A 25,866-nucleotide genomic window follows, 5' to 3' on the forward strand; every position below is an offset into this window, starting at 1 on the left:
AAAGACAGACAAACAAAGGAAAACTGCCACTGCTGGCTAAGGTCACACTCGGCCATATGCACCAAATATAAGCTGCAACTCCTGCCAGTATTCTTTCTGCTCCCCTGTTAGGCTGACAAGACTGGGAAAGACCCAACTGTTGTTCGGTGCCCACTGACTGTGTATCTAATGACTTGGATGGCAAATCCAAAGCAACAGTAACAGGCTCCTGTGGTGAATACACCAGATTAATCCCCTGGATAATTAGAAACAAGAATTATCTTGGGCAAATACTCTGCAAACCTGCTGAGACGCTACATAAAATGATACTGTGTAATCCAAACTCATTCTGAATGGTGAGCAAAGACATGAACAAAATGTGTAACCATGAGGATTGGACAAAGTAACAGAAATAGATACTTTGCACAGCAGTTTTCTTAAAAAAAACACTTGACATTTTAAACAAACTAATTTTAAATTTGTGACTATGCAGCTTATTTGATGCTCTGTTGTTTCAAAACTCTAACTTATAAATTAAAACTGTAGTAAACATTCTGGATCCAACCTAAAATGACTCAGTTGTGGGGCTTCTTTTCTCTTTAAGAGCAGGATGGAATGACAGAAATAACAATAAGCTACTATTATTACTACAGTTTTTATTATATTGTGGTAATTTATTTTGCCTTTAACAATTAACATGAATATTTAGCATTTTTTTCTTACAGCTCGCTTCTTCTGTGATCTGTGTCTCGGCACAAGCTGTGTTTTTCAAAGGTTTAACAGCATTTCTGTCTTAGTAGCCACCTGGATGAGGTGAGCCTGCAGATGGATCTGAGGAGCTGAGGATCAGTGTGTTGTGGTAAAAAAAAAGTTGTTTGTTTTGGGGTATGTTGCTGGATTCTGTACATGCAACTGTTGCAACTGATCTTTGGGGTCGACCTTGTTTTTTTCCCTCCTTTTGTCAGCTGCTTCTATCAGGTGGCAAGGGTTGACTGTTGGGATTCCATCACAGGAAGGGTATAAATACAACCCACCATGGAGCAATCCCATTGTATGAAACCACAACTCCTGCTAACAGAAGCTCCAAACTGCCTCTCTCAAACAGAATACTGTATGCAGTGTGAAGGGGACTGGCTCCAGGGCTTCCCTTGTGCTCCCATGCAGAAAGGGCCCCCAAGGGAGCTTGATGCCAGCTGAGACAAAAAACAAGGTAAGAGCCCAGCTGACACACATACATACAGGCTCAGCTGTTTGTCTCAGATGAGAGTTGAGCCTGTGAAGCAGACATAGATCTAGGAAATAGAGTAGGCTGACAGATTCCAGCCTCTGAGGGAGAAAACGTAGTGAGAACACTAAAAGATGGATAGACAGAAGATTCTGCAGCGTGCCTGCTATAGGTGTGAAATGGTAAGGCTAAAATGGACATAATAGTTTCTGAGATTGTTTGACTGTCTTATTGTCAGAGCTGGTAATAGAACCAAGATTGTATGGGAGGAGATGAAATAAGGTCCATCAGAGCGGCATTAGGATTGATTTTACCTGTACTGTGTCATAAGTGTACTTGCTGGGTGAAATACAATTTCTAAATCGAGTAAAGCTGTCTTTTCTTGATGCTTATTCAATATAATGGTTTTCTTGTTTTCTTTTCTGCCTCTGTTTGGTCAATAGATATGTATTATGAAATAATTTAGCTGTGTCTCTGATTTTTTTCTTACATTTTAAATGCCAGTTGGAGCCTCCTAGAGCTCCAATTCTCTCAGCAGCCAAGAAAATGACTAACATGACTGACAGCCTTGCAGGGATAAGATTTTCTACTTAGAAAACTTGCTGTGTCAAAGGAAAAAGAAAAAGACAGAGGCTACAGGAATGATGGGTTTGAAAACCAGAGAAATTAAAATTTGGGTGTTGTATTGATCTTTTAGTACTTGACTCATGCATTTTACACAAGATCTAAATGCCACTTATGGTATAATACTACCCTCCAGGTCAAGGCTTACTACCTTCTGTTCAATAAGATTTCAGAGTGTATGATGTATAAATTCAATGGGAATCAAGCTGTGCTTTTAAATTGTGTGACTGGCTCAACACTGAGAACACACAAGTTCAAATCCTAATAGGGGATTTGAACCTTCAAGTCTTTTCTGTGTATCCATTTTTTTCACAGACAGCTGGAATTATTTTAAAGCTTCTGCAGTAGATCATATGAATCTCTCCCTTTCCTTTTTTCTCCAGGGTTTAAGATCTTATTTTCATCATGGCGGCAGAAAGCTCAGAGACAGATGTTCCCAGATCCCACATGCCTGCTGAGCTTCACCATCCCCACTCTAAGTATTCTCAGTGGAAGTTTAAGCTGTTTAGGGTGAAGTCCATGGAGAAGGCACCTCTACCCAGTGAGACACAGCCTGAGATAGGAGCCTCATTAGGAATTTCACCTCCTACAGTTCCAAATATAGAGACAGATCATGATGCAGGTCCAGCGAGCGTCATGAAACTGTGCCTGGGGGGAAAAAGCAAAGAGAATGTGGAAGGCCCTGGCAGAAGAGTGGATATGAAGTTACAGGAAATGGACACCCATATGAACCATCTCAGGTGATTACCTATCCCAGATATATAAATATCACCTTGTTCTGTGCTTTTCGTTTAAAAATATGTGACAATACTGTTCTTTTTAGGTGCTTGTGCCGTATCTGTGGAGTGATGCTGAGAAAAGTCAAAGGACCTGTGCATGATGTTCATGGAGACCTGGATGAAGTGAGCAAATGTGCGCTGCGTAAAATGGGTTGCAAGTTCCCAACCTGGCCTGAAGTCATCCTGAAAGTCTTCAAAGTAGATGTGACTGAGGACATAGAATCTATTCACCCTCTTTCTTTCTGCCATCGATGCTGGATGATTACCATTCGAGGAGGAGGTGTCTGCAGCTTTACCAGAACAAAAGTCCCTGAGTGGAAGCCACACTCTTCTCACTGCAACCTTTGCTCCCCCAGGAAATCTTCATTCCAAAGAACAGGGAGGAAGCGGAGGAAAGTTATTCCTAGAGTGCAGAGTCTGGCCAAAAGGAACAGATGGGACCATGGTGAAAGCATTGTTGTTGGTGAGAAGAGAGCCTTGAGACCCTTTGGAGACCGCCACGTGCCTGTGCTAAGAGCCTGGAAGAAAACTGGCATTCAGAGAGAGCAGTGGGTCAAAAACATCACACACTGCCAGAATGACCACCTGAGCACCAAGCTGATCTCCGAGAAGCTCCCTGTGGACTTCATGATTTCCTTCACCTGCCTGGTGTGTGACCACCTGCTGTCAGATCCAGTTCAGTCTCCCTGTGGGCACCTCTTCTGCCGCAGCTGTATTATAAAATTTACCCACGTTCTGGGACCCCACTGCCCTGCATGCAACCTTTCCTGTGCCCCTGATGATCTCATCCCTCCTGCCAAAACCTTTTTATCAGCACTGTTTGCTCTGCCACTGCTGTGCCCCTGTGAAGGTTGTGGTGAGCATGTACAACTAGGTTTATTTAAAGCCCACATCTTGAGCCATGAATTCGAGAAACGCACACACCAACACTCATCTGAATTAGAAAACTACTTGCTAACCAATAAAGGCGGAAGACCCCGGCAGCACTTGCTATCTTTAACTCGTCGTGCTCAGAAGCATCGGCTGCGAGATTTGAAGAGCCAGGTGAAGGTGTTTGCAGACAAAGAAGAAGGTGGTGATCTGAAGTCTGTGTGTTTGACTCTTTTTCTCCTTGCTCTGAGATCTGGGAATGAACATCGGCAGGCAGATGAGCTTGAGGCCATGATGCAAGGTAAGAAGCTATTTTAAGTCTTTTGTTCAGTCAGCTAGCCACAAAAAGGGACAAAAAGCAATTGTTAATAATTATAGTGTTTGCTCATTAATATTTACACCGACCTCTGAGGAACACAGTCATGTCATAAATAACAATGAGTTGAAAAGTTCATTTCTGAGGGGAGAGAAGGTGGTTTTCTGGGATTTGAATTGAAAGACATTTCATTATTGTCCATTTCTGTATTATGAATAACCTGTTGTTTCTGGCCCAACTTCTCCTTTTTTCTTTCCTGCTTTCACTCATCTTATATGTCAGTCTTTCATTCTCACACTCACTTTAATGCACAGTAACAAGTCTTGTGAAAGGGCTGTTAGAATCAAAACAACATCAGCAGCCCTTGTATCTGCAAATTACACAGACAGCACCATCCTCCTCTCAGGGGAATAGAAGGCAGCTGGTGTCTGTTTTCATCTTCAGCCAATACATCACTTTTGCCAGCTTCACTTTTGCCAGTTTCACCATGTCCCCTTCTAACATCTGGAAAATGGGAAATATCGGATTTTGTAATCACATATTTGTGTGTTTTTGACAACAACATGTTAACATTTGGGTGGTAAAATTGCAATTCTTTCTGTCTCATTGTAGAAATTACCTCAAATGTAGTAAATCAAATGAGGAAATGCTGGTTCCTTTATTGTTTTCAAATTACAGGAAATGGGCTTCAGTAGTTCAGTGTTAAATAAATATCCTTATGCATAAACATCCCTTTTTATTTTTTTTTTTACATTTGTGTTTTGCTTTTCTCAGTTTCTTTTCTGAACTTTGTTCCTTTAATTTTCTTTCTCTGCAGGCAGGGGCTTTGGTTTAAGTCCTGCTGTGTGTTTGGCCATTCGGGTCAACACTTTCCTGAGCTGCAGCCAGTACCATAAGATGTACCGAACTGTCAAAGCCACGAGTGGCCGCCAAATCTTTCAGCCCTTGCACACCCTCAGAGCTGCAGAAAAAGAGCTTCTCCCTGGCTTTCACCAGTTTGAATGGCAGCCAGCCCTCAAGAATGTGTCTTCATCTTGCAGTGTTGGCATTATTAATGGGCTCTCTGGATGGACCTCCTCTGTGGATGACTCTCCAGCTGACACCATCACTCGACGCTTTCGCTATGATGTGGCACTGGTTGCAGCTTTAAAGGACCTGGAGGAGGACATCATGGATGGGCTGAGAGACACTGGGATGGAAGACAGTGCTTGCACCCTTGGTTTTAGTGTCATGATCAAGGAATGTTGTGATGGCATGGGTGATGTCAGTGAAAAACATGGAGGAGGACCAGCTGTTCCTGAAAAGGCTGTTCGCTTCTCCTTCACTGTTATGTCTGTTTCTATTCAGGCTGAAGATGAGAATGAAGAAGTTATTATTTTCACAGAACCAAAGCCAAACTCCGAATTGTCCTGTAAGCCCCTTTGCCTTATGTTTGTGGATGAGTCAGACCATGAGACACTCACAGGTGTGCTGGGGCCTATTGTTGCAGAGCGTAATGCAATGAAAGAAAGCAGGCTTATTCTGTCCCTAGGTGGCATGCCACGCTCCTTTCGCTTCCATTTCAGAGGCACGGGCTATGATGAAAAGATGGTGCGTGAAATGGAGGGACTGGAGGCCTCGGGGTCCACATATATCTGTACTCTTTGTGACTCTAGTCGTGCAGAGGCTGCTCAAAACATGGTGTTACACTCCATCACTCGCAGCCATGAAGAGAACCTAGAACGTTATGAAATCTGGAGAACCAACCCCTTCTCTGAGTCTGCAGATGAGCTGCGAGACAGAGTCAAAGGAGTCTCTGCCAAGCCTTTTTTGGAGACCCAGCCCACCCTGGATGCATTACACTGTGACATCGGCAATGCCACTGAGTTCTACAAAATTTTCCAGGATGAGATTGGGGAAGTGTACAAAAAGGCCAACCCCAGCCGGGAGGAACGACGCAGCTGGAGGGCAGCCTTAGATAAACAACTGAGGAAGAACCTGAAGCTTAAACCAGTAATGAGGATGAATGGGAACTATGCCCGCAGGTTAATGACCATGGAGGCTGCAGAGGTGGTGTGTGAGCTGGTGCCCTCAGAAGAGAGGAGGGAGGCCCTGAGGGACCTTATGAGACTCTACCTCCAGATGAAGCCTGTGTGGCGTGCCACCTGCCCAGCTAAGGAGTGCCCCGACCAGCTGTGCCGCTACAGTTTTAACTCCCAGCGCTTTGCTGACCTTCTCTCCTCTACCTTCAAATATAGGTACAATGGGAAAATAACTAATTACCTGCACAAGACCCTGGCTCATGTGCCTGAAATCATAGAAAGAGATGGATCCATCGGAGCCTGGGCCAGTGAGGGGAACGAGTCAGCAAACAAATTGTTTAGGCGTTTCAGGAAGATGAATGCACGTCAGTCAAAGGCCTATGAGCTGGAGGATGTGCTGAAACACCACTGGCTTTACACCTCCAAGTACTTGCAGAAGTTTATGGAAGCTCATAAAGACTCTGCCAAGGCATTCCAGGCAACTATCGACCCAGAAGAAATCCAGGATGATGAGGATGTGTCTCTGGAAGTCACTGATTTTTGAATTTCTGTTTTTGCTATGGCTAACTTTTACCATTTGATTGATTTCAAAGTAGTATAAAATCATACCTGTTTTTTTTTAAATACATTTTTACTTTCTATACCTGTTGAGGTTTAGATCACTGTTAAAGATGTAATTTGAACAAAAATTTTAAATTTAGTTTAAATTCAAATATTTTTGATAATATTTTGACCATTTACTGCATGAAAATGTTTCTTTAGTAATGTTTGCTTTACTGTAAGTGCTAGTTCCTGCACTTAAAACTGGAACAGCAGAGAAATGATAAAAGTAACACCCAAGTTTCTTTTTCTTTGCTTCTTTCCTCAGTTCTCTTTTTTAATCTTTGCTGTCTGTGAAATATGGTACATTTTATTGTATTGCAAGGATCTGACACATTTATGAATTTATACGGAGGGGATATTTATGGAAACAGATGAAAAAGCTGTAAGTCATGGAGTGAAATTGTGTTAAAAAGACCACATTTGTGGCCAGTGTTTTAATATATCATTTTAGCCGAAGGAAAATGCAATCACAGGGACCCAAATGTTCTTTGTTTCATGAGTGCCCTCTGAAAAAAGATGACTTTAGTGCTTTATCGTTGGGTCCCCAAGGGCCAGGATAGATGCCAGGTCACTTTAAAACCATTTTTTGTCTCTTTTAGATTTTTGCACGGTGAAAGATAGATGATATTTATTTGAAATCATCACACAAAGTAAAGCATATACTGACCTTTTTGTTGATATCTTAAGAATATAGTATGGTCCATTAGAAAGCTTAACACCCCATGGAATTTCTTGCATGAAGGGATTTTTCTCCTCTTCTGTTTATGACCTGGTTCTTTCTCCTCTGCTGGTATTTCTTCACTGCCATTCTTGACAGAGGAGAGGGATTGGGGGGAAACCAGAAAGACCTGATGTAAACTGATTTTTCTGCAACTTTATTTGTTTGATTGATTGATCATATTGTCTTTTCTGCCCTCAGCATTTTGAATTGTGACAGGCAATTTTGTTTTCTTACTTGATTGAATGTTTGATTTTATTTACTGTCATGAAGTTTAACCATGAGGCAGCGACGGACTATTCACATTTCATTGGACAATTGTCAGAGCCCCACAATAACATCATTTTTTAGAGTGCATCACACCACATATTTTTTTTTTTTGCCATAATGAATTACATTTCGAAAGTAATGGATGATGGATGATTCACAGAGTTTCACTTGTTCATATTTCAGAATGTTTTTCCCTAGTTTGTACTTTCACACATACACTAAACATCAGATGAAATGTTTCTTTGGATTGCAGAAGATTTTTCTGTTAATTTATTTCACAAACAAACAAACACAACAATACACTAAAAAGTCATTTGTAACATTTTGTTCAGTTTTATTTTTTTTTTGTAGATACTATTACTGTGTTGTCACTCAGCTGCAAAAAGAACATCCTAAAATTTATTGTTGTGGATGATGGATTTTGTACTTTTCATCTTGGTTTGAAAACATTAAATAAAAATCTGATGTTATCCTTTTGTTTTGTTTTGTTCTGTTAAACAGTTTCTGACCAGCTTAATTTTTTAAAACCACAAAAAAATTATGTGTAGACATAGCAAAAAGTCAGTTTTTTGTCACCTATTCAGTTTAACAGCAGAAACACAATACAAGGACATATTAAATGTTTCAAAACCAGAAAGAAAGAAAAAAGTAACTTATAAAAATATAGCAAGTTCTAGTATAATAGTAGTAACACGTTTTATGTTTTAATTTATTCAAAATTACACATAACATGCATAACTGACCTATCGTCTTTCATGTGATTAGTTAGTGCTAATTTAAACAACAAATTCTTAAATTTCAGATGACAGTCAACTTAGAAAACCAGCATATGAGGGAAAAATGTGCTCATAAACAACGTAAGAAGACTTTGTTACTCTAAAGCTTCTGGCTCTTGAGGCAATAGTTCAGACCATTTGAAGCAAGGCGGAAAGGTTGTGAAAAAAAAAAATCTTACCTGTTGTAGTTAGCTCTTTGATTGATCTCACTTTAGAGAAACAGCTTTTAAATCGATAGATTTAAATTAAAGAGCTGACAACTGGTCTAAGTGTGACCAAGACCAAAGAGGATTGCTGCTGTCTTAAAACAACTCTAATCTGAACAGGTTCATAGCTGTTCATACAAGTATTGTTCTATAAATCCTGACATCTCTGTCAATTTTGCATTACATGGATATTTACATAGACTTTTATTGTAATTTAATAGTGGCAGAAGCAGCTAGCTGTCGCATTTCTAGCAGAAATGTCATATTATTTCTGTCTGAATAATAATATAAAACTAACAAATAATGATACAAAGGTTTATGATACAGTGTTTGCATAAACCTCTAGAAAGGTTTGTGAATTTGTTTCAAAACAACAGCTATTCACTTTGCAATTAAATCCATTTGGATTACCTGTTAGCTTGGCAATCTATCAAAAATTATCTTTTTTTTCCATACTGAGGCTGTCAAAAAGCTATCTACAATTGGTAAGATAATAATTGTTCATTACCTTTCCAGAATGCCACTTCAAAAGATCTGAGCAGTCCCTTTCACACTTTTTTGACATAATTTTGTCCCAACTTTTCACAATAGTTTTATTTTATAATTTCATAATAAAATCACTATCTGGCCCATATAGATTTGTTCATGCCTCTGTTTTATATAAGGTAGCATTTCCATGTCAGTCCTGCAGTACACTGTTGAGTTGGGCACATAAATCCCAAGCTTTATCCATTTTCTATCTATTATGTATTTGTAACAGACACTAACTCCCAAATTGTTGTGACATCGATGCCAGCAAAGCAAATTTGAATTGAATTCCTGCCATGCTTGTGAAGTTCCCACAGTTGCCATGCAACCGGCAGCTTGCTACAAGCTGTCATCCCTAAACTGACAGACTCTTGTTAGGAAGGCGATGTCGAAGGTTGACACAGAAGGGGAGAAGTGTAATAAAAGCAGGCTGAAGTGATGGTTTTGATTTAATGGCATACTTGTGCAGGGCAAAAATACTCACAATATCTCAGTCAGAAATTTGTTGAGTTTGCTGCTTTCTGTAACAAAACATTACTTAACATCTGCATCCATCATGTTTTTCCCCAGAATATGGTAATTTATTTTTGCAGCTGTTATTTTACTCTAGGATATTTTTTTAGTTAAAAAAAAATACTTGTATTTGTAACAAGCAGTTTGTATTATTTCAAAAGGAAAGATTCTGCACAAAATGACTTGTGGATTATTGTGCTGCAGTAACAGATGACCTCATAAAATTGTACAAACACAACACAAACTAGAAACACTAACAAAGGAATCCTAAGATATAAATATGTTGTTTTTTGTGTGATAATACATGTAAAATACACATGTATAAAGTTTGAGTAATCTTTATTTATTTTGTCTTTTATTTTCATCACATTTCTTATCAGAACAATTTTTATTCAGTTTTATTTTATACAAGTTTTTCAAAACATTTTAATTCAACTAAAAAAAATCAGAATAAAAACTATGAACAACTTTTTTTTGTTTTTGACGAGATAAGACATTTCAGGAAAATATGTGGTTGAGAGAGATGATATTGCAATTCAAGACAAAAACCTTTAACAGAGTTTTACACATTGTGCTTTTTTCAGTCTTCTGTGACTCAAATCCAAAACTCAAATACCCCAAACAGAAAAGTTAACCGTTACAGAGAGTGTTAAAAAGAAAATCAGAGTTAATCAAAAAGCCTTTTGAAAAAGCTTTTTTTGGCTGGAGACATCTTGATTGTCAGAGGTGCTTTTCTGTCCTTCACTTTCATAGGGGTGCGCTTCAGGGGTATAATTTGTCGAGGAGGGGTCATCTCCTGGTAGGGCAAGCCTCCGTGGTCCAGACAGAAGTACCTTTTGCTGCCCTGAGAGAATTTGAGGAGCAGGGTCTCAGACAGCTCCATGCACTGAGCGTGGACCCAGTGTCCCTCCTCCCCTCTGGAGCAGAAAATCATAGCTGGCCGGTGGAGCTCAGTAGAGTAGTATGGCTCCCACGTGTTGGGGTCCACCTGACAGCCTAAGCAGCATTTGATCCAGTAGCCTGTTTGTGATTCATCCTCCTCATCCTCTTCATTGTAAGTGTTGCCCTCGTCTTCGCTGCTGTCTTCCAGCTCATGTGGCTCACGTCCAAAGTAGAGCTCCTCGGAGTCCTCAAGAGGGGTTGAGTTTTCGTAATCTGTTGACTTCTGGCTGCAGGCCTGGATTTCTTCTTCCTCGTGGCATTCTTTCTCTGTTTGGAAGCTCACATGATAGAAGTAATGCATATCGGATTGGGATGGCCTTCCCTCGGTGGGAACAGCCAGGAGGATACAACCCTCTCCAACACTGCCACCAAACCATGTGCGACTATGGATGATGTCTGGAGTCCACTTGGGAGCTTCTAAGGGATCAAAGTGGATCCCTTTCTCATCCAGAGTCACAGTGCAGCATTCTGTCCTCTTCTGAGAGTCAGACTGATATCCGCCTAAGATGATGTATCTGTGGGTGGGACCTGTACGGGTGATGATGGCACTGGAAATTGATAAGCCAGTGTCAAGAGCCTCACAGGAAAGCAAGGGGCTGCCCTGCAAGAGTTCAACACGCAGGCGAAACAGGCGAGGTGGACGTGAGTCAGAGGTGATTGAGTGCCCACCGATAAAATAGATGCAGTCCTCTCGGGCAAGGGCCAAATGAAAAGACTGACCATCACTGAGCTCAGGTAAAGTGTGAGCAGAGGAGCAGCCAAACTCCAGGTCAAACAGGAAAACCTGAGGAGGGCAGTCAATTACACTGTTCCATGTTTCTGTTGTCCGCTCCCCTGCAGGCATGTAGGACCGTCCCCCAAACAACACACAGGCTGTCTTCCCCCGACTTTGAACCATGCTCATTGTGTGGCCGTATCGAGCATTTGGCACTTTTCCCACCAGTTCTTTCTCTTTGCATCTAAGCATTAATTTGCGATTGCAGCCACGGCTGTCCATGGTCAGCAGGTACAAGCTTGATGAGATCTCATTGTTTGGAGTGCGACCACCATGAATGAGGTAGCTCTCAGGAAGCCCGTCGTGGGGGTCTAGACGACATACAGCGGGACAGCGCAGTGGAGGCAGGTAGCTCGAGTCACTGGAGAAAGAGATGGCCCTCAGTTTCATCTCACCTCTTTTGAACCGTACCCCAAAAACCCCTGTTGGACATGAGCGCTTCGGCCAGCCCTTTTGGCCAAACAGGAGAATTTCTCCATCCAGCTGTAGCAGAGAGCAGCCAGGCTGCAGGAGGCCTGCACAGTTTACTGCAGTTAATGGTTGCAGGGTCATATTCCAGCAGGTGCCTGGGTCAAAACAGCAATCACACACACAAACATGTATCAGTCAGCTGTTTTTTGTTTTCATTGAGGGGTTTGAATTTTTTTTATTTCCTGTTTGTCACATGTGATTTAGCACAATGAATGTAATTCCAACATCCACCATTAACCTAAAAAAGCAGCTTGCACACATACTTCCTGTTAGTCACAATTCATCTTTATAATAATAAATAAAGATACTTATTTTCACTGTACAATAGTGATTTTCATACAACAAAAACATTACAAAAAATTAAAAATAATAGTGAAAGAGTAACAAAAAATGCAACTATATCATGGTCTGCAAATTTACTACTTTTTAACTTACTTTTACTTTTAAATTGTAGTTTTGTTGTTGCTATTTGCATGTATGTTGTAACTGTTTTTTGCAAAGCAGTGTAGATTTTGATTTTATGTTACAGAGCTGGGCTTTCATCTCTATTTTCATGCACAAACATAGTTTTACAATTAAACTTTTTTTCTTTTAGTTAGAGCTTCTTAACATAGCATAGAGAAATTACCATTTTCCAGAAGTTGCTCAAAGACAAATAATAAAATATATATTACATTTTTAAACTTTAACAGCAGAAAGGCTACATTTAGCTGGATATTGGAGCAACTTATATATATAAAAAAAACCCAAAATGATCTTTCTCCTTTTCATAAAGTGTTTTAATTTTTATTTTGCTTACCTTGCAACCAGAGACAGAATGTAGTGCCTCAGCTCAGCTTAGTCTGAATCTTATGCTCACTAAGAGGAAGATTAAGAGCTCTTTATGTAGCTGATCTCTGACGACTGCGGAAAGTGGAAGAGATTGTGAAGCTTCGTCGACTCACAAACACTTCCAGATCTTGAGGTTAACAGTCTGTGACTGCTGCTCACTGGCAGGTGTGCAGACTTACAGCAAGTCAGTTCCATGATAAAACTGGATCTCAGCTGGGTTACATTTGAGAGATTTACCTGCACAGTCAAACTTGTTAAATATTTACAGATACTTACACCTCTCTAAAATTGTTATTCCTACTTTTGCAGAAATGCAGCTGTTTAAAAAAATAGATTTCCTGATTTTGTTTGAACAAAATTGGCTCACTGCATTACAAAAACTGTGCTTCAAGTAAATAAGACTGAAATCTAATATCAGTTTTGCTGTGGCAAAAGTGCATGCTTGCTTTCCCACTACTTCAAAGTAGATGATTAGCTTCGTGGACATGATTAAAATGATAGTTTACTCAACAAGGTTAGGGCACCTAACTGTTTGTAAAGCTAAGCAAAACATCTGATTAAGCCTTTCCCTTTTTGTGTTTTGCTAAATGTGTAGTTGATTGGAAAACGAAGAAAATATCTGCAGCAGCCAAATGCAAAACCAGAATTTTTCTCAAGTACAACTCCATCAAAGAGTCCTTTTAAATGTGAAAATAACATTTGTAAAATAACTCAGGTACACCTGAGTTATTTTGCAGTGACTATTGCTACCGAACCTCAATTTGATGTTTTCTTATTGCATCTGAAGAGTTTCCCATCCTCTCGTGCTTTTTCTATTTTTCTCTCTTCACTCTTAAATTTTGTGAACATTTTGACACTCACATCCACTGCTAAACAACATGCCAGTAGTATGAAAGATCAATACACTTAACCGCAACTCATTATCGTACAAAAACACTGCCTCATGAGGCAATGATGAAGGCAAAGAGAAAGAAGCTGGATCAGTAAGGAAGAATTTTTTGCATGTGCCTCAGTTTCAAAGATGTGACCCGCTGCAAAAGCAGATTCCCTCTGAGTGACAAACACATGCCTAAACACTCGGAGAAAAGCCAGGCTGGAAGCAGCTGTCTACCCGCTCATTAGCATATTGTTTTTGTGCACAGAGAGAAAAACTTGAAGAGTGTGCAAAACAAAGGCAGAAACCTCAAGTGCCTGGAAGACCGTTACAGCTTAAAAACACAAAACAGCAATGCACCTGTGTGTCTAAACTGATGCTTACAGGGTTGAGTGAAAGAAGAAAAAAGCCGCTCCTTTTACCAGAGAAGAAATAATGCAACAAATGTCAGCGGGATATGCAAAACACTGCTTTTTTCTTTTTTATTTTGGAGAACCGTTCCCCTTGTATTTAAACTCAGCCTCAGAAAAGTAAACCTTTTTAGTCACCTGAAGGCATCCACACAATTGAAAGGTCTGCCTGCTATGCAGCTACAGCTGGGCTGGCGCAGAGAGCATGTAGGAGGCGCAGCAGTGTGTGGCAGACTCCAGGCCATGCAAGGATTTGTACATAATTGATAGAACAAAGTAATTAGAATCTACGGGAGCACCTGTTTCTGTTCATTGTAATGTATCACTACCTGACTGCTGCTACCCTGAGGTGTGGTTTTTGATGGATGACATGGCACCAGCTCAGATGTTCAGACAATCACTGTGCCATGGTGTTTATCACTATTTAATGTTGTGATAATTGCTACTCTTGTGGTGATTGCTACTGAGTGACAGAGATGCTACCACCTCCCACTGGTTAATATGGTATGGTGCAGTTTTGTGGGTAGTTTCTTGAGAAAATGAGCTGTTATACAATAATTTTATATACACCCCCCCCACCCTCCCCCATATATATATCAAAACCAATTGCACAAATCAGCATTAAATGAGGCATATATGCATATATCAAAGTGATGTTCTGTCCCCACTACTGTTCTGCATGGCCCTGAAACCCTTTAGCCAGAGGGGCTTCAGATCCTTGAAAAGAGTGGCTACGGATGCTGATACCAAAGTGGAACAGTTATCAGTCACCTAAAACTAACTTAATTGACTTGTATCATAGGCTACGATGAGCTCAAACCTTCCTACTGATTTGTGTGGAATTAAAGAGGCTGATGGCTTGTCTGAACCAAACACATGAAAGGAGACTGCTGCAGAAATGATTGCCATAAGGTTTTGTGTCTTCGCCTTGGTCAGATGACTTCACATGATAGTTTTTTATTTTTATTTATTTATTTGCTTCAAGGCTGAATCTCGCTCCGCTGCTGCAGAAAAGATTTATCAGACTAAAGCCAATGTTTTAAAGTCAGAGAGCATTTCTTTCAGGGAAAAGAGTCTGGTTGGCAGGACTTTAAATTCTGTAAGCACTTGCTTCACTGGGAGGAAATCCCTCAGTGTGTGATATCTCTGCATCAACGGAGCCAGCGTGATCACAGATGTGCAGTCTGTAGCTCTTCAAAGCACTGCCAGGACCTGGATAGGAAAATGCCTTGAGTATGGGCTTGATGTTACTGAAATGCACCAAAGGAATTTTATTTTGATAGATTTTATCACCCCCAGAATGCTGTCTGTCCAGAAAATGGAAAATGGCCCATGTATCTGTCTGTGTAAGAGGGATCCCACAGAACTTGCTGACAGAAGTTGAAAAGATATCATTGTAATAAAAAATGAGTCTAAACACAAGCTATTTATTCATACAAACATCCAGATTCACTCTTAATTAAACATAAGGTTTACAAAATTCAAAAAATTTTGCCTATGACAGAAAATGTTGAGTTTACACATCCTCCAGGCCATAGAATCCATTGATGATTAATGTTTTCTTACTCTTAATCTTTCTATTTTTTCGACCGTGATTTTTGTTGTTTTTGAACTCTTTGCTCCATCAAACATGCCTCTCCTTTGTTCCTGTCTAGGTGAGGAGCAGAGTTGGTTTGCCTTAGTAAACGGTGGGATGCCAGGGGCGGCATACTGTCTTGGCAACAGACCAGATGCTGCTGGATACCTAACTGTCTTTCTATGGTCCCTCTGAGCTCTTCTGGGCCTGCTTCATTTAGCTGTTCATGGAATGTGACTGTTATAGGCTCAACAGGCAAACTAAAGCCATGTCTTAAGTTGGCAGGCTTAGATCTATCCTCGCTCTGTTTTTCTTTTTATGTTCCCAGAAGGTTGTGCAGTGAGTAGACAAACAACTGCAGCCCTGCAAGCTAACTCATTCTCAGAGACAGTGATGAAAAGATGGAGGAAGAACATAGTGATCAGAGTGAAGAGGAAGAGAAATGCGAACGCGAAAGGATGGCTCTGTAGCTGGATCTTGCATGTGGATCAGGCTGGGGGTGTGCATGCTTGGTGTTCCTCTGCTGCATCCGCCAAGCTTGATTGATTGAAGCTTTGAGTAAGAAAGCCTCCATAATAGTTTTCAATCAAACAAAAGCCCCTCATTGACTAACACCTCTTCTCCTTCATCCATCTCAGTGCTTTCTTCCTTTATCTCTGTTTGTCTCCTTCAGTTTATCTCCGCAGTCCTCCTCATTGCAATGAGCCTTGATTTTCTTTAAGCAAATGACCTGACAGTTTCAGCGCCGGGGTGTTTCCTTCAGATGTGTACACTGAAGCATGAGCAGGACCTCAGGCAATGCCAGCAATTGATTTTACCATGATTCTGATTAGAAGGCTCCCTGTTGAAATCAATACTGTAGACCAGTGAGTTGATCTGTAAGTCTAATACAGTCTCAAATTTGGTTTACAATTAATTAGATTCTTGATTATTTTTTAGATTAAAAATGAGATGAGTGAGCACAGTAACCCTTCTGTATACTTGCTGTACACCATCTGTGTATGAACTGAATTTTAGAACATTAATCTAGAAATGTTCTGAATGTTGCAGCATGTTTTCTTTAGGCTGCACGACTTTAAAATTGTAGTAGATTGAATATATATTTAAAAGCTGTCTCAGAAAATCATAAAAAGTTTCTGAATTTTGGTTTTTGGCTAAATCTTTAGATTTAGTGTCATTAACATTATTAACCTTGAGCACAGTGGAACCTTTATTAGCTTAAGTAGTGGCACCTGGTGGTTAAAATAAGTTATCAAACATAAAACTAGGAACAAGAAAAGAGTTTCTATAATGTGACTTTGACTAAGAATGCATATTAAATTATAACATGACTCATTTATATTTTTAAATAGAAGTTTTTTATTTAAAAAAAAACAAGTAATAAACTGTAATTTTTACAGTGTTATTTCTAAGAATTAACAATTTTCCTTATTCACATAACATCCCTTCCTTATTTTTATAATTCCTTAAAAATAAATTATTTTTTTTTCAAATCATGAAAACCTTTACTTTTTTAATTATGACATTATAATGAAAATGTTTTAGTTTAACAAACAATTTTTAAAATTAGTTATATTTTTAAAGTAAATGATAAATTACACAGTTTTAATCTTTTTCTTCCTGCACCTTATTAGAATCATGAAGACACTTTATTTGGATGTACATTTATTAGTTTACATGTGATAAACCCTTTTCAATCAAATCAAAATGCATGAGCATTTATATTACAAACCAAACTTATGTGCAAGTATTTATCAAATTGACCAATCTGTGGCTTTAACATTTAACACAATACATATATTTTAAATATAACAATAAATTTAAGTGTATGAGTGTAACTTTGGTTGAAAAAAATGCACATGTTGCCTCTAAATGATTGCGATCCAGACAGACGGATAACTGTTTCTACCAAATTCTCATCAATGATTAAATGTCACTACAAACACCAACAGTTACTGAAGCTTTTTAAGCTAACATTGAGGAATTTATATTTTTGTCTTTGCTCTGTCAGAATTCTGATTAGCATAGTAAGTAGGGAACTCTTGGGAAGAATAAGGTAATAGCAGTGTTGTTGTTTGGAGCTCAGGCTGTTTAATTGGGCAAATAGATCTTCATTAATATCAATTTATTCTCCTTTTTTCTGCTTATGATGGAATTAGAGAGGTAAAAATTTGTGGTGCTGTATTCATTCAGGGTTTTGCGATGGCTGAAATGTTATTTCATGGGGAATGGTTCCTTTAATCAAGGTGCTGGCAGCTAATTAAATAACTGATTTTAACATCAGCGCTAAAAAGAAAGGAAAACTTGATATATGTCAAATACTTCCTTAAATATACATGTTGTTAACAACACAAAGGAAGTCATAATATAAGCAAAATGTCTTTAATAAGTTTGAATGCATAAGCAACTATAGAGTCATCCGTGGGTTAATACAGAAACCACAGAGCTACCTGTATTTCACTCTCACACTTCAAATCCTAACCCTGATTATTTATAATTCTGGCAATTTTTCATTGATTGTTGGGCAGAGTGAGTGTGTTTAGTTTTTACATGTTCTTTGTAATGTGCACTTGCTAATTCATTGGCATGTGTATGATTTGATGTTGACTGTTTGACACAGCTGATTAGTCTGTAAATATTGTGGAGTGGCGAGGCTTGTCTTTGTAATCTTTGCCAAACGGTACAGATGTGATTTGGCTGTTGATGCTCTGTTGCCACTCAGAGATGCTGACACAATGGAATCTCTTACTGTGAACTCCCACCTTGATTAGCATGAGTAATTATGAATGTGCTACTGCAAGCATAAAATCAGAGTAGAAAAGGAGGCGTTCTGGAAAGTGGCTGTCTTTCTTTGACATGGACTGGCTTGTAATTGCTTCTACCTCAGGATCAATGAGTGCTCAGCATTTGGCACTTGGATGAATCAGCTTGTCTGGATTATCTAGGGAGATTTAAGCTAACGTTTTAAGCCTTTCTTAACTTAAGTAACTCATAAATTACCTGTCTTACTCAAAGCTCTGGTATAAACACCTTAATAAATTAGGAGAAAGACATTTTCAAAGTAAAATCTCATGGAAAATCACAATAAGAATCAACACATAAATAGGAGTCAAAAAGTAAATTTCAAGTTTGTAGAAATATGCATTGTTTTTAGAACTTAAAGGATTTATGTGCCCTGCTTGACTTGTTTTGAACCCCATTTAGAATAACTATGGAGGATGACATCCGGTGCTGAGCAAGGGTTGCCCCATGATACTCCAACATATCAGAGCAAGCTCAATATGTCACATTCCCCTCCTCCCTGACACCATTAAGGGCTCCCTATTCCTTTTCCTACAAGCTGCCTCCTCTCTGTCTGGTCTTGTTAGTGTCAAAGATTTAGAATAACTACCTGGAGAGATAAAACATGTCAACCGATTGTTATGTTTCCTCCATTTTCAGGCCTGTACTAAACAACAGACTAAATTTATTATCTATACCGCTTATGTCTTATTCTCTTCTATCATCTGTTCAGGTTGATAGGAAAGACTGATCTATCATTGGGTTGGGTTGGCTGCAACAGAATGAAACAACAACAACAACAACAACAACAAAACACAACAAAGGAATCCCTGAACATATGAGCAGCTAAAATCTGTTGTGAAACAAGATTGAGATTCTACATTCTACAGCTGATCTCTTGGTCTCCAAAAGCTTTAACCTCTTTTACACTGCATTGTGACTCCAATAAAAAGGCACTGTTTCCAGAAATGCTACAAACTATAAAATGCTCTGACAATATACAATAACTGTAATACATGACTGTTTCAAAGATGATACCAAACATTAAAAAAACAGCAATAACAGTTTGGACAGGTCAGTGTTTACCAGTGTGTTGCTTCACCTCTTCTCCCAGCAGTGTGTACAAACTCAAAATAATGTTTAGGACATCTCGGGGTATCTTGCTGTGTGTTGTGAGCTTTTTAGGATAGTTCTAAAAAGCAGCTGACTCAGAAAAAAAGAAAAGCCAACTAAAGATCAGCTTATGTTATGTAAATGTTGGTCTTTTTCATTCCCTGCTTGTGTTTGATATATCTAGATATCAAGTGACTGACAATACAGATCCATTTTCAGGGTGAGAATGTGCTTTTTTCAGTTACCATTTATTTATCTATCACTTTCAATCCAGTGTTCTTTTTCTACTTGGTGGTTTCCTTCATGTATTTTGGTGGATCTCCCGTTGTTCCTGCTGGAGTTTGCACTGCTGTGTTTCCTAGATATCTTATGAGAAAGCTGTTCTCCTCCACCTCCTTAGTGAGAATACGCTGAGAAGGAAACCTTTTAAATTAAAACTTATTTCCACTTCCTGTTCCAAACATTGCCACCCTCCCTTTTGTATGATTGTGATTTTTTTAAACTTGCCAAGCTGCCTAAGAACTTCAATGCAACCTGTTACATTTAATTTGTCATGTTAATTATAGGGAGGCCCTGCTGTGTAAATGTAGCTCAAGTGCATTAGAAAGTCAGGACTACACCCTCCCACTGGAGATAAAAAGGAAATGTTCACAATCAGTGAAGCAACAAGGGCCCTTTAGGCCTTGGAAACAGCTTTAACAACTGCTAATCTTTTGCCATGCAGTGTTAAACTGTAAGCTTATTGTGATGTCCTTTATCAGCACAAGTATTTACCAGGTAAAGAGAAAATTAGCCAAATTAATGGTCCAAAAAGCAAAGAGGAGCTGGTTGTTTAATTACAACCAGATCATGTCTGTCAAGCCAAACAGGAGGAAGGGTTAACAGGCAAACTAGAGGAGGAGAATGTCAATATTTAATAGTGTTGGCTCCTTAAAATTGATTGAGATTCCTTTTTATGAACACAGAGAAGCACATAATTATATACCCTTGTCTGTCTTTGACACTTCTTCTCCCTTCTTAGCCTGTTCTGTCTGGTCCTTTGCAAAAGCTGTGATATTTTGTCGCTGCTATTATTGGGGGGTTTTCTTTTTCTTTTTTTTTGTGTGTTGCACAGCTTTTGACCCTTTTTACCCTCTTGTGTCTGTTATCTGCCTTTAGATCCCATTAGCACAGTGACAGAGAGGTGATTACACACAGCCCATGTCTTTTAATACAGATCAGACCTCATGTTGACGGTTTTCATATGCCTGCCATCACACACCATCACACGTTATTGTCTGGGGTGTTTTGCTTTGAGCTGTTGATTTGGCCTGCTGTAATTCTGTCTGTATTCTGTGCACTTTGCCATGGCGAGTATCAGTATTTGACACAACTAATAAGGCCTTTCATTTTGATGGAATTCACTCTCAGCCCGCCTGCGTTTTCTCTCACTAAGACAGAATTGTTTGCTTGGGTTGTGGGTGGAGTTGAGAGACAGAATGCGTCAAACAAATTGTTGTGGTTGGCAGGCCCTGCAAGTACTCGCTGCCACTTTCCATTCCTAAAGGTTATAAATGCTCTGCTTGTAAAACCCACTGGTTTAGACTATGAGAAGGTAAAATAATTAATTTGAAAAGTTATCATTTTCACGCATGCTTTTGCTAGTGATACAATTAAATTACATTGACAAGCAAACCTTTCAGAAACAACTGGAGCCTGATTTTAATTGAACAGCGAGTCAGCTCTCATTTCCTCTAATTTGATTGCCACACTTCTGACTTGCGTTCGATGATCACACAAAAACAAAGCCAATGAGATAATCATTCCTGGTTTAATGCTGTTCTTGCTTTGATCTTGAGAATACAACAGATTTGCCATGCAGGTAAGAGAAGCTGTCATTCCAAATCAAGCTGAGTCACTGAAGCATCCCACAAGGAGATGGGAAAAGCTGAAAAAGGTCTTAATGGTTCTGTCTTTCCATACTTCACCATTCGCCTGCCTGAACGCAATTAAAAGTCCACTGGTGGCAGCATTTATTACTGTGAATGTTCCTTTGGGTGAAAGCATTTACCTTTTTGTGAGCACATTATGTATCTATAATGCTTTCATGCACACTGCCAACCTGACCTCTATTTCTCCTTCGATTATGTTCTGGTTTTGTGTCCTAGCAGGAAGGAAAGGATCTTACGTGCTGAGTCACCTGCTTGTGCTGTAACTATCTCTCGCTGCCAAAGGCTTGGGGGCAAAAGCAAAATGTCAAAATCATTACATCTGGCAACCAAAATGCTTTTTGATGAAAAATGAGTTGAGTTATGTTGGCTACATATTGTTGTTAAAATGGCAAGATAACCGTCCCTCTTAGTGCTTTCAGGCATTTTCTGTTGGCTAATGTTAAGACCAGATGAGAATATTTAAAGTTGATACAACTGTATAATGGAGTACCCAGTAATTCAGTTTTAGCATTACTTCATCAAGGGAATGTATGCATTGTGTTGGAATAGTCCATAAGAGTGTGTATGAAGGAATTAAGGAGTGTTTCTTTGCTGTGTGTGGAAAGGTGTTGCTGGATACGACTGCCAGCTTTTCAGTGGCCCACTTGGTGAACATGCTGCACTGTAATTAATTTCACATTGCCACGGTTGGTGTCTCTGTGCTTACTTACAAATGGCTTACAAAAGCTGGAAATGTGGGAAGCAATTGCAAATTGCATGACTAAGCTAATTTAATATAGGTTAGATATCAGCACTGCCTCAGTAATGTGACCTTTTTTCCTCTTTTGCTATTATTTAGGCTGCTTTATTCATGCCATTTTCTACAATTCAAGTATATATTTCATAAAAAGCTTGTGTTCTTCTTTTATATATGCTAACCTGCTCAGGGTGTATTTGTGTTGTTGCAGAAAAAAGATGACAAAAAAGTGTAATGTTTGAGCTAGAATGAGAAACTAAGCGTGCATGAAAGAATGTGATGAGAGCTCATAAAGCAGAAAATCGGAACATGTTACCCAGCACGCAATTTGGTTTGTTTTAGTTTAAAACATTAAGAAGAATGTGTTCACATTTGCATACCCGGAGTGAAGTGTTCCATATTTAATGTCTGCTCCTGACACCTCATATTTAATTGGAGAATGGCACAGTGAGGCAAGACCAAAAGGACAAGACCTTTTCAGGATTATGTTCTTTTTTTCTAGCAGTAGAAGAAATGCCTCTGCAGCCACTTGCTTTTCCCGGGCAGCAATTTGTCTGATCATTGGACTTTTTATAGATTGACTCACATGACTTTTGCTAACGCACTTTGTGAGGATTATTTAGATATCTACCATTAATCCTCTTGATGAGCATCAGTTGTTTTCATTATTAACCATGAACTCCCTTTTTTTACTTTATAAATGTGAAATTTTACATAGACAAATTGGCTTTTCTCAGGAGACCTGCAGCACCAAACCACAGACTCATTCTCCCTCCAGGTGATGCCACAGTTTGTGGTGGCAGAGAAGTAAAAGTCATCACCACAGATTTTCAGTTGGTGCAGACCCAACAGGAGAGATGAGGATTGTGATAAAAGGGCACCCCCCGAGCCCCTGCGTGCTCCCACTGCTGTTTGCAGGTGCACTGTTAGTGGGGCACCAACAGTAACATGCAGGTGATGAGGCTGAGAAAGAGCAAATTAACACGAGAGAACAGGGGCCTCCGGTTGAAACAGCTGTTCACAGTTTAGCACTTTTTGTCTCTATGATACTGAACCAGATACACCAGAAAACTGACACACAGTTGTACAAGCATTCAAAGAGAACTGAAACATCTACCATACTACATTAAAATTTTTACATGATAAAATAATGGGTCACAGTTGTGCACAAAAAAATATTTGGCTTTTTTCAAGCAATGCAGACAAATTTGGAAATGAATAGTATAATTTTCATAAACTGGCCAGAAATGGGATATTTTTTCCAAAAAGCACAGCAGCTAAATTCCCTACCACTGAGAAACACTGCAATTTGGCTTTTTATAATACTCCATTTAACACCCAGATTCAACAAACCACACTGCAGTATAGTCAGTTAGGCTCAATGTACTGCCAAGCACACAGCAGCTGGGGTACACACAGCTAAAAATCACACAGAGAACATTTGGCATTCACTAGACGCTAACAACAAAGTAACTTTTGGCTTGACCAGATGGATAATTCACGAGAACAATGATAATAAGTAGAGCATGATGCTTTTAATGACGTACAGAACCTAAATATGTACACATAGGACACGAGAAGTGACGTAACTCGACTGGAAGAGGACAGTTCTAAATTCATGTCGGGGGCAGATGGAAACTAAAGTGACAGATAATTGACTTTAATTCCACTTCTGTTAGCTGCTATATGTTTAATCCCACTACTGATCCCTTGTTGATATCTATAGTACCACAACACAAGAATAAAAAGGTGTACAGAATTGTGGTGAGCTCATCACAGTGATGAGCATTCTGATTATTTATTTAATGAATGGCTCAAAGTGTAGGAGTTAGTAACATTTAGTGGAATTGGAAATAACTCAGTACATTTCTCCTATTCCCAAGCCTGCTGATCATAAAAGGTAAAAAGCCCATTTTAGAGGCTTCATTTGGTTTGTCCCTTCTGGGCAGTGAAGTGTTGTGAAAGGGTGAGAACAGTAGCCTGTGCATTGTTATTTTTTGAGAGGGAGAAAAAAAAATCAAAACATGATACTTATTTTCACACCCATAATGAATTATTATTTTTCATTTCTGATGGCTCTCCCTAACATTTACATGCTTCAAGCAAAAACAGGAATCCACAGATTTAAAACACAGTTACAAGTAAATGCATTGCATACAAAAGGAATGAAATTAAATGAACGTAAAACGAGAATTTACAGCAGAAGCAAAAATTAAAACATGATAGAAACCATAGGGCAAATAACTTTTTTGTTTTGTTATTTCAGTAAGATACCTTGTATGTTACAGGGGGTCATTACTCTGCGAAAACCTTTAAAAAATTATCTTTTTAAAGTAAGGCTCATTATAAATATGCAGTTTATGCAAGTTTTAACATGTAAGTTGTCAAATGATTGTAGATGAGTTAAAAATCTATTATAACCCAAAATGTAATTAAGTACAAGTGCAAATTAAAACAACAAATTAGTGCTAATGTAGTACAGGCGTCTTACAACGGCTGAATCTATTACCCTTTGGCATTTACTGTCCAATACCTTTCATTAACCTATGTGGAAGTAGTTTACATGATTCTCCTATGGTTTATATAAAACTTCTGTACATATAAACACCCTATAAGGTCATTTAAATGAGATGACTTGTTGATTTTTATCAGATCTGTTGTGCACACTAACTTAGTTAAAGTTATTTGCGAATGCAGCATATAGAAACATTTTAGGCTAAACATTTTTATTCATCTTTGGACCAAAAATCTGCTTTTAAGGAGCTGATTTGTTTACAGCCTTGAGCTCCAGCTTAGATTAGTAAACACACTTCTCTTATGCTGCGGTGCCACTTGTCCCCAGTGGGACACATTTATTTTATGGCTGACGATAATTTTTATAGTTCCCAAGATAATGTGTCACATGTATGATGATAACGTCTCAAGAGATAAAAAGAATCCTTCTTTGGAAATTTCTTCACAGCATTTACTCGGATAATCAAATCATAAAAAATATAAATAAATAAATAAATAAATAGACAAACAGCTTTGCTTTGTGCAGAGTGAGACAGATCACTATGAGGTACAAATTGTTCTGTGGAGTACACAGCCAGTCAAAACATATCACATCACTTGTAATATTCCAGCCGAGGAAGTTTTCTCCTGCCCTATTTAAGATACGAAGGAAAAAAATTGGTGTCATTAATATTTTGTTATTTTGCCCTTGCTCAATATGTCTCTATGAACTGCCAGCATCCAGGGTATAATCAGTGAAGGTAGTGGGAATTACCTGCAGTCTCCCTCTGGCAGGAGTGCTGGTATTTTTCTCCTCCTGTGGGGGTCACTGTTACCACATCTGAGGCAATGAGCCTCATCGAATGGTCCCACTGCACTAATGAGTTATGGTGGTGCCTGCACACAGACCACCAAATTTCTGCAACAGTGAGCACACATCCAGACACATGGTCTGAACGCACACATAGACAATCCATATAAATGTACTGACATGCATACTCCCAGCAGTTTGGAATGACAGAGAGAGAGCAGAAAGCTCTATGGACTGGGAGTACAGGAGATTTCAAAAACATAATTTCAGCTTTGCTATTACTTGGTAGGCAAACAGAGCAAGACAACCAAGCAACCGGTCTAAAATAGCTGTAATTTTTAGTGCATTTCAGAACTTTAGTGCTGGGTTTTGCATTGTGGCCATAATAGACCTTTCAAACTTGCCATCAGACATTTTGATAAATGGACTGTGAACATTTTGATTCTTGAAGCTGGCAGTTCTGACTGACCTTTTAGTCAGAACATTTAGTACAATTCAGAACTGACGTTTTATCTTAATGGTACGGTAATAAAACATATGATGACGAAGCACTTTATACCAAGATAAAACGAAATGAAAACAAATTCACAGAAAACTAAAGTATTCTTTTGGAAGTTACCCCTACTGTTCCTTTGTGGCAGACACTGACTTTGCCAAAGCTGAGGACGGCGCCACCTGTCAGGGCTTGTCTTGC

The 25,866-nt window shown here is 39.0% G+C and overlaps 2 protein-coding genes across 2 annotated transcripts; one reads left to right on the forward strand and one right to left on the reverse strand.

The window, feature by feature from the left end:
- Nucleotides 1-1,045: 1,045 nt before the first annotated feature.
- rag1 (recombination activating 1) lies at nucleotides 1,046-7,882 on the forward strand. The gene is made up of 4 exons (XM_017423079.3): nucleotides 1,046-1,189; nucleotides 2,212-2,568; nucleotides 2,652-3,778; nucleotides 4,611-7,882. The coding sequence occupies exons 2-4, from the start codon at nucleotides 2,234-2,236 to the stop codon at nucleotides 6,356-6,358; spliced, it is 3,210 nt and encodes a 1,069-aa protein (XP_017278568.1). The 5' UTR covers nucleotides 1,046-1,189; nucleotides 2,212-2,233; the 3' UTR covers nucleotides 6,359-7,882.
- Nucleotides 7,883-9,903: 2,021 nt separating this feature from the next.
- On the reverse strand, nucleotides 9,904-12,585 carry rag2 (recombination activating gene 2). The gene is made up of 2 exons (XM_017422987.3): nucleotides 12,416-12,585; nucleotides 9,904-11,711 (listed from the first exon to the last, which is right to left on the reverse strand). Exon 2 carries the CDS (start codon nucleotides 11,695-11,697, stop codon nucleotides 10,096-10,098), a length of 1,602 nt encoding a protein of 533 aa, XP_017278476.1. The 5' UTR covers nucleotides 11,698-11,711; nucleotides 12,416-12,585; the 3' UTR covers nucleotides 9,904-10,095.
- Nucleotides 12,586-25,866: the final 13,281 nt, after the last annotated feature.

Source organism: Kryptolebias marmoratus, linkage group LG11 (assembly GCF_001649575.2).
Source record: "Kryptolebias marmoratus isolate JLee-2015 linkage group LG11, ASM164957v2, whole genome shotgun sequence".
Classification (NCBI taxonomy): Eukaryota; Metazoa; Chordata; class Actinopteri; order Cyprinodontiformes; family Rivulidae; genus Kryptolebias; species Kryptolebias marmoratus.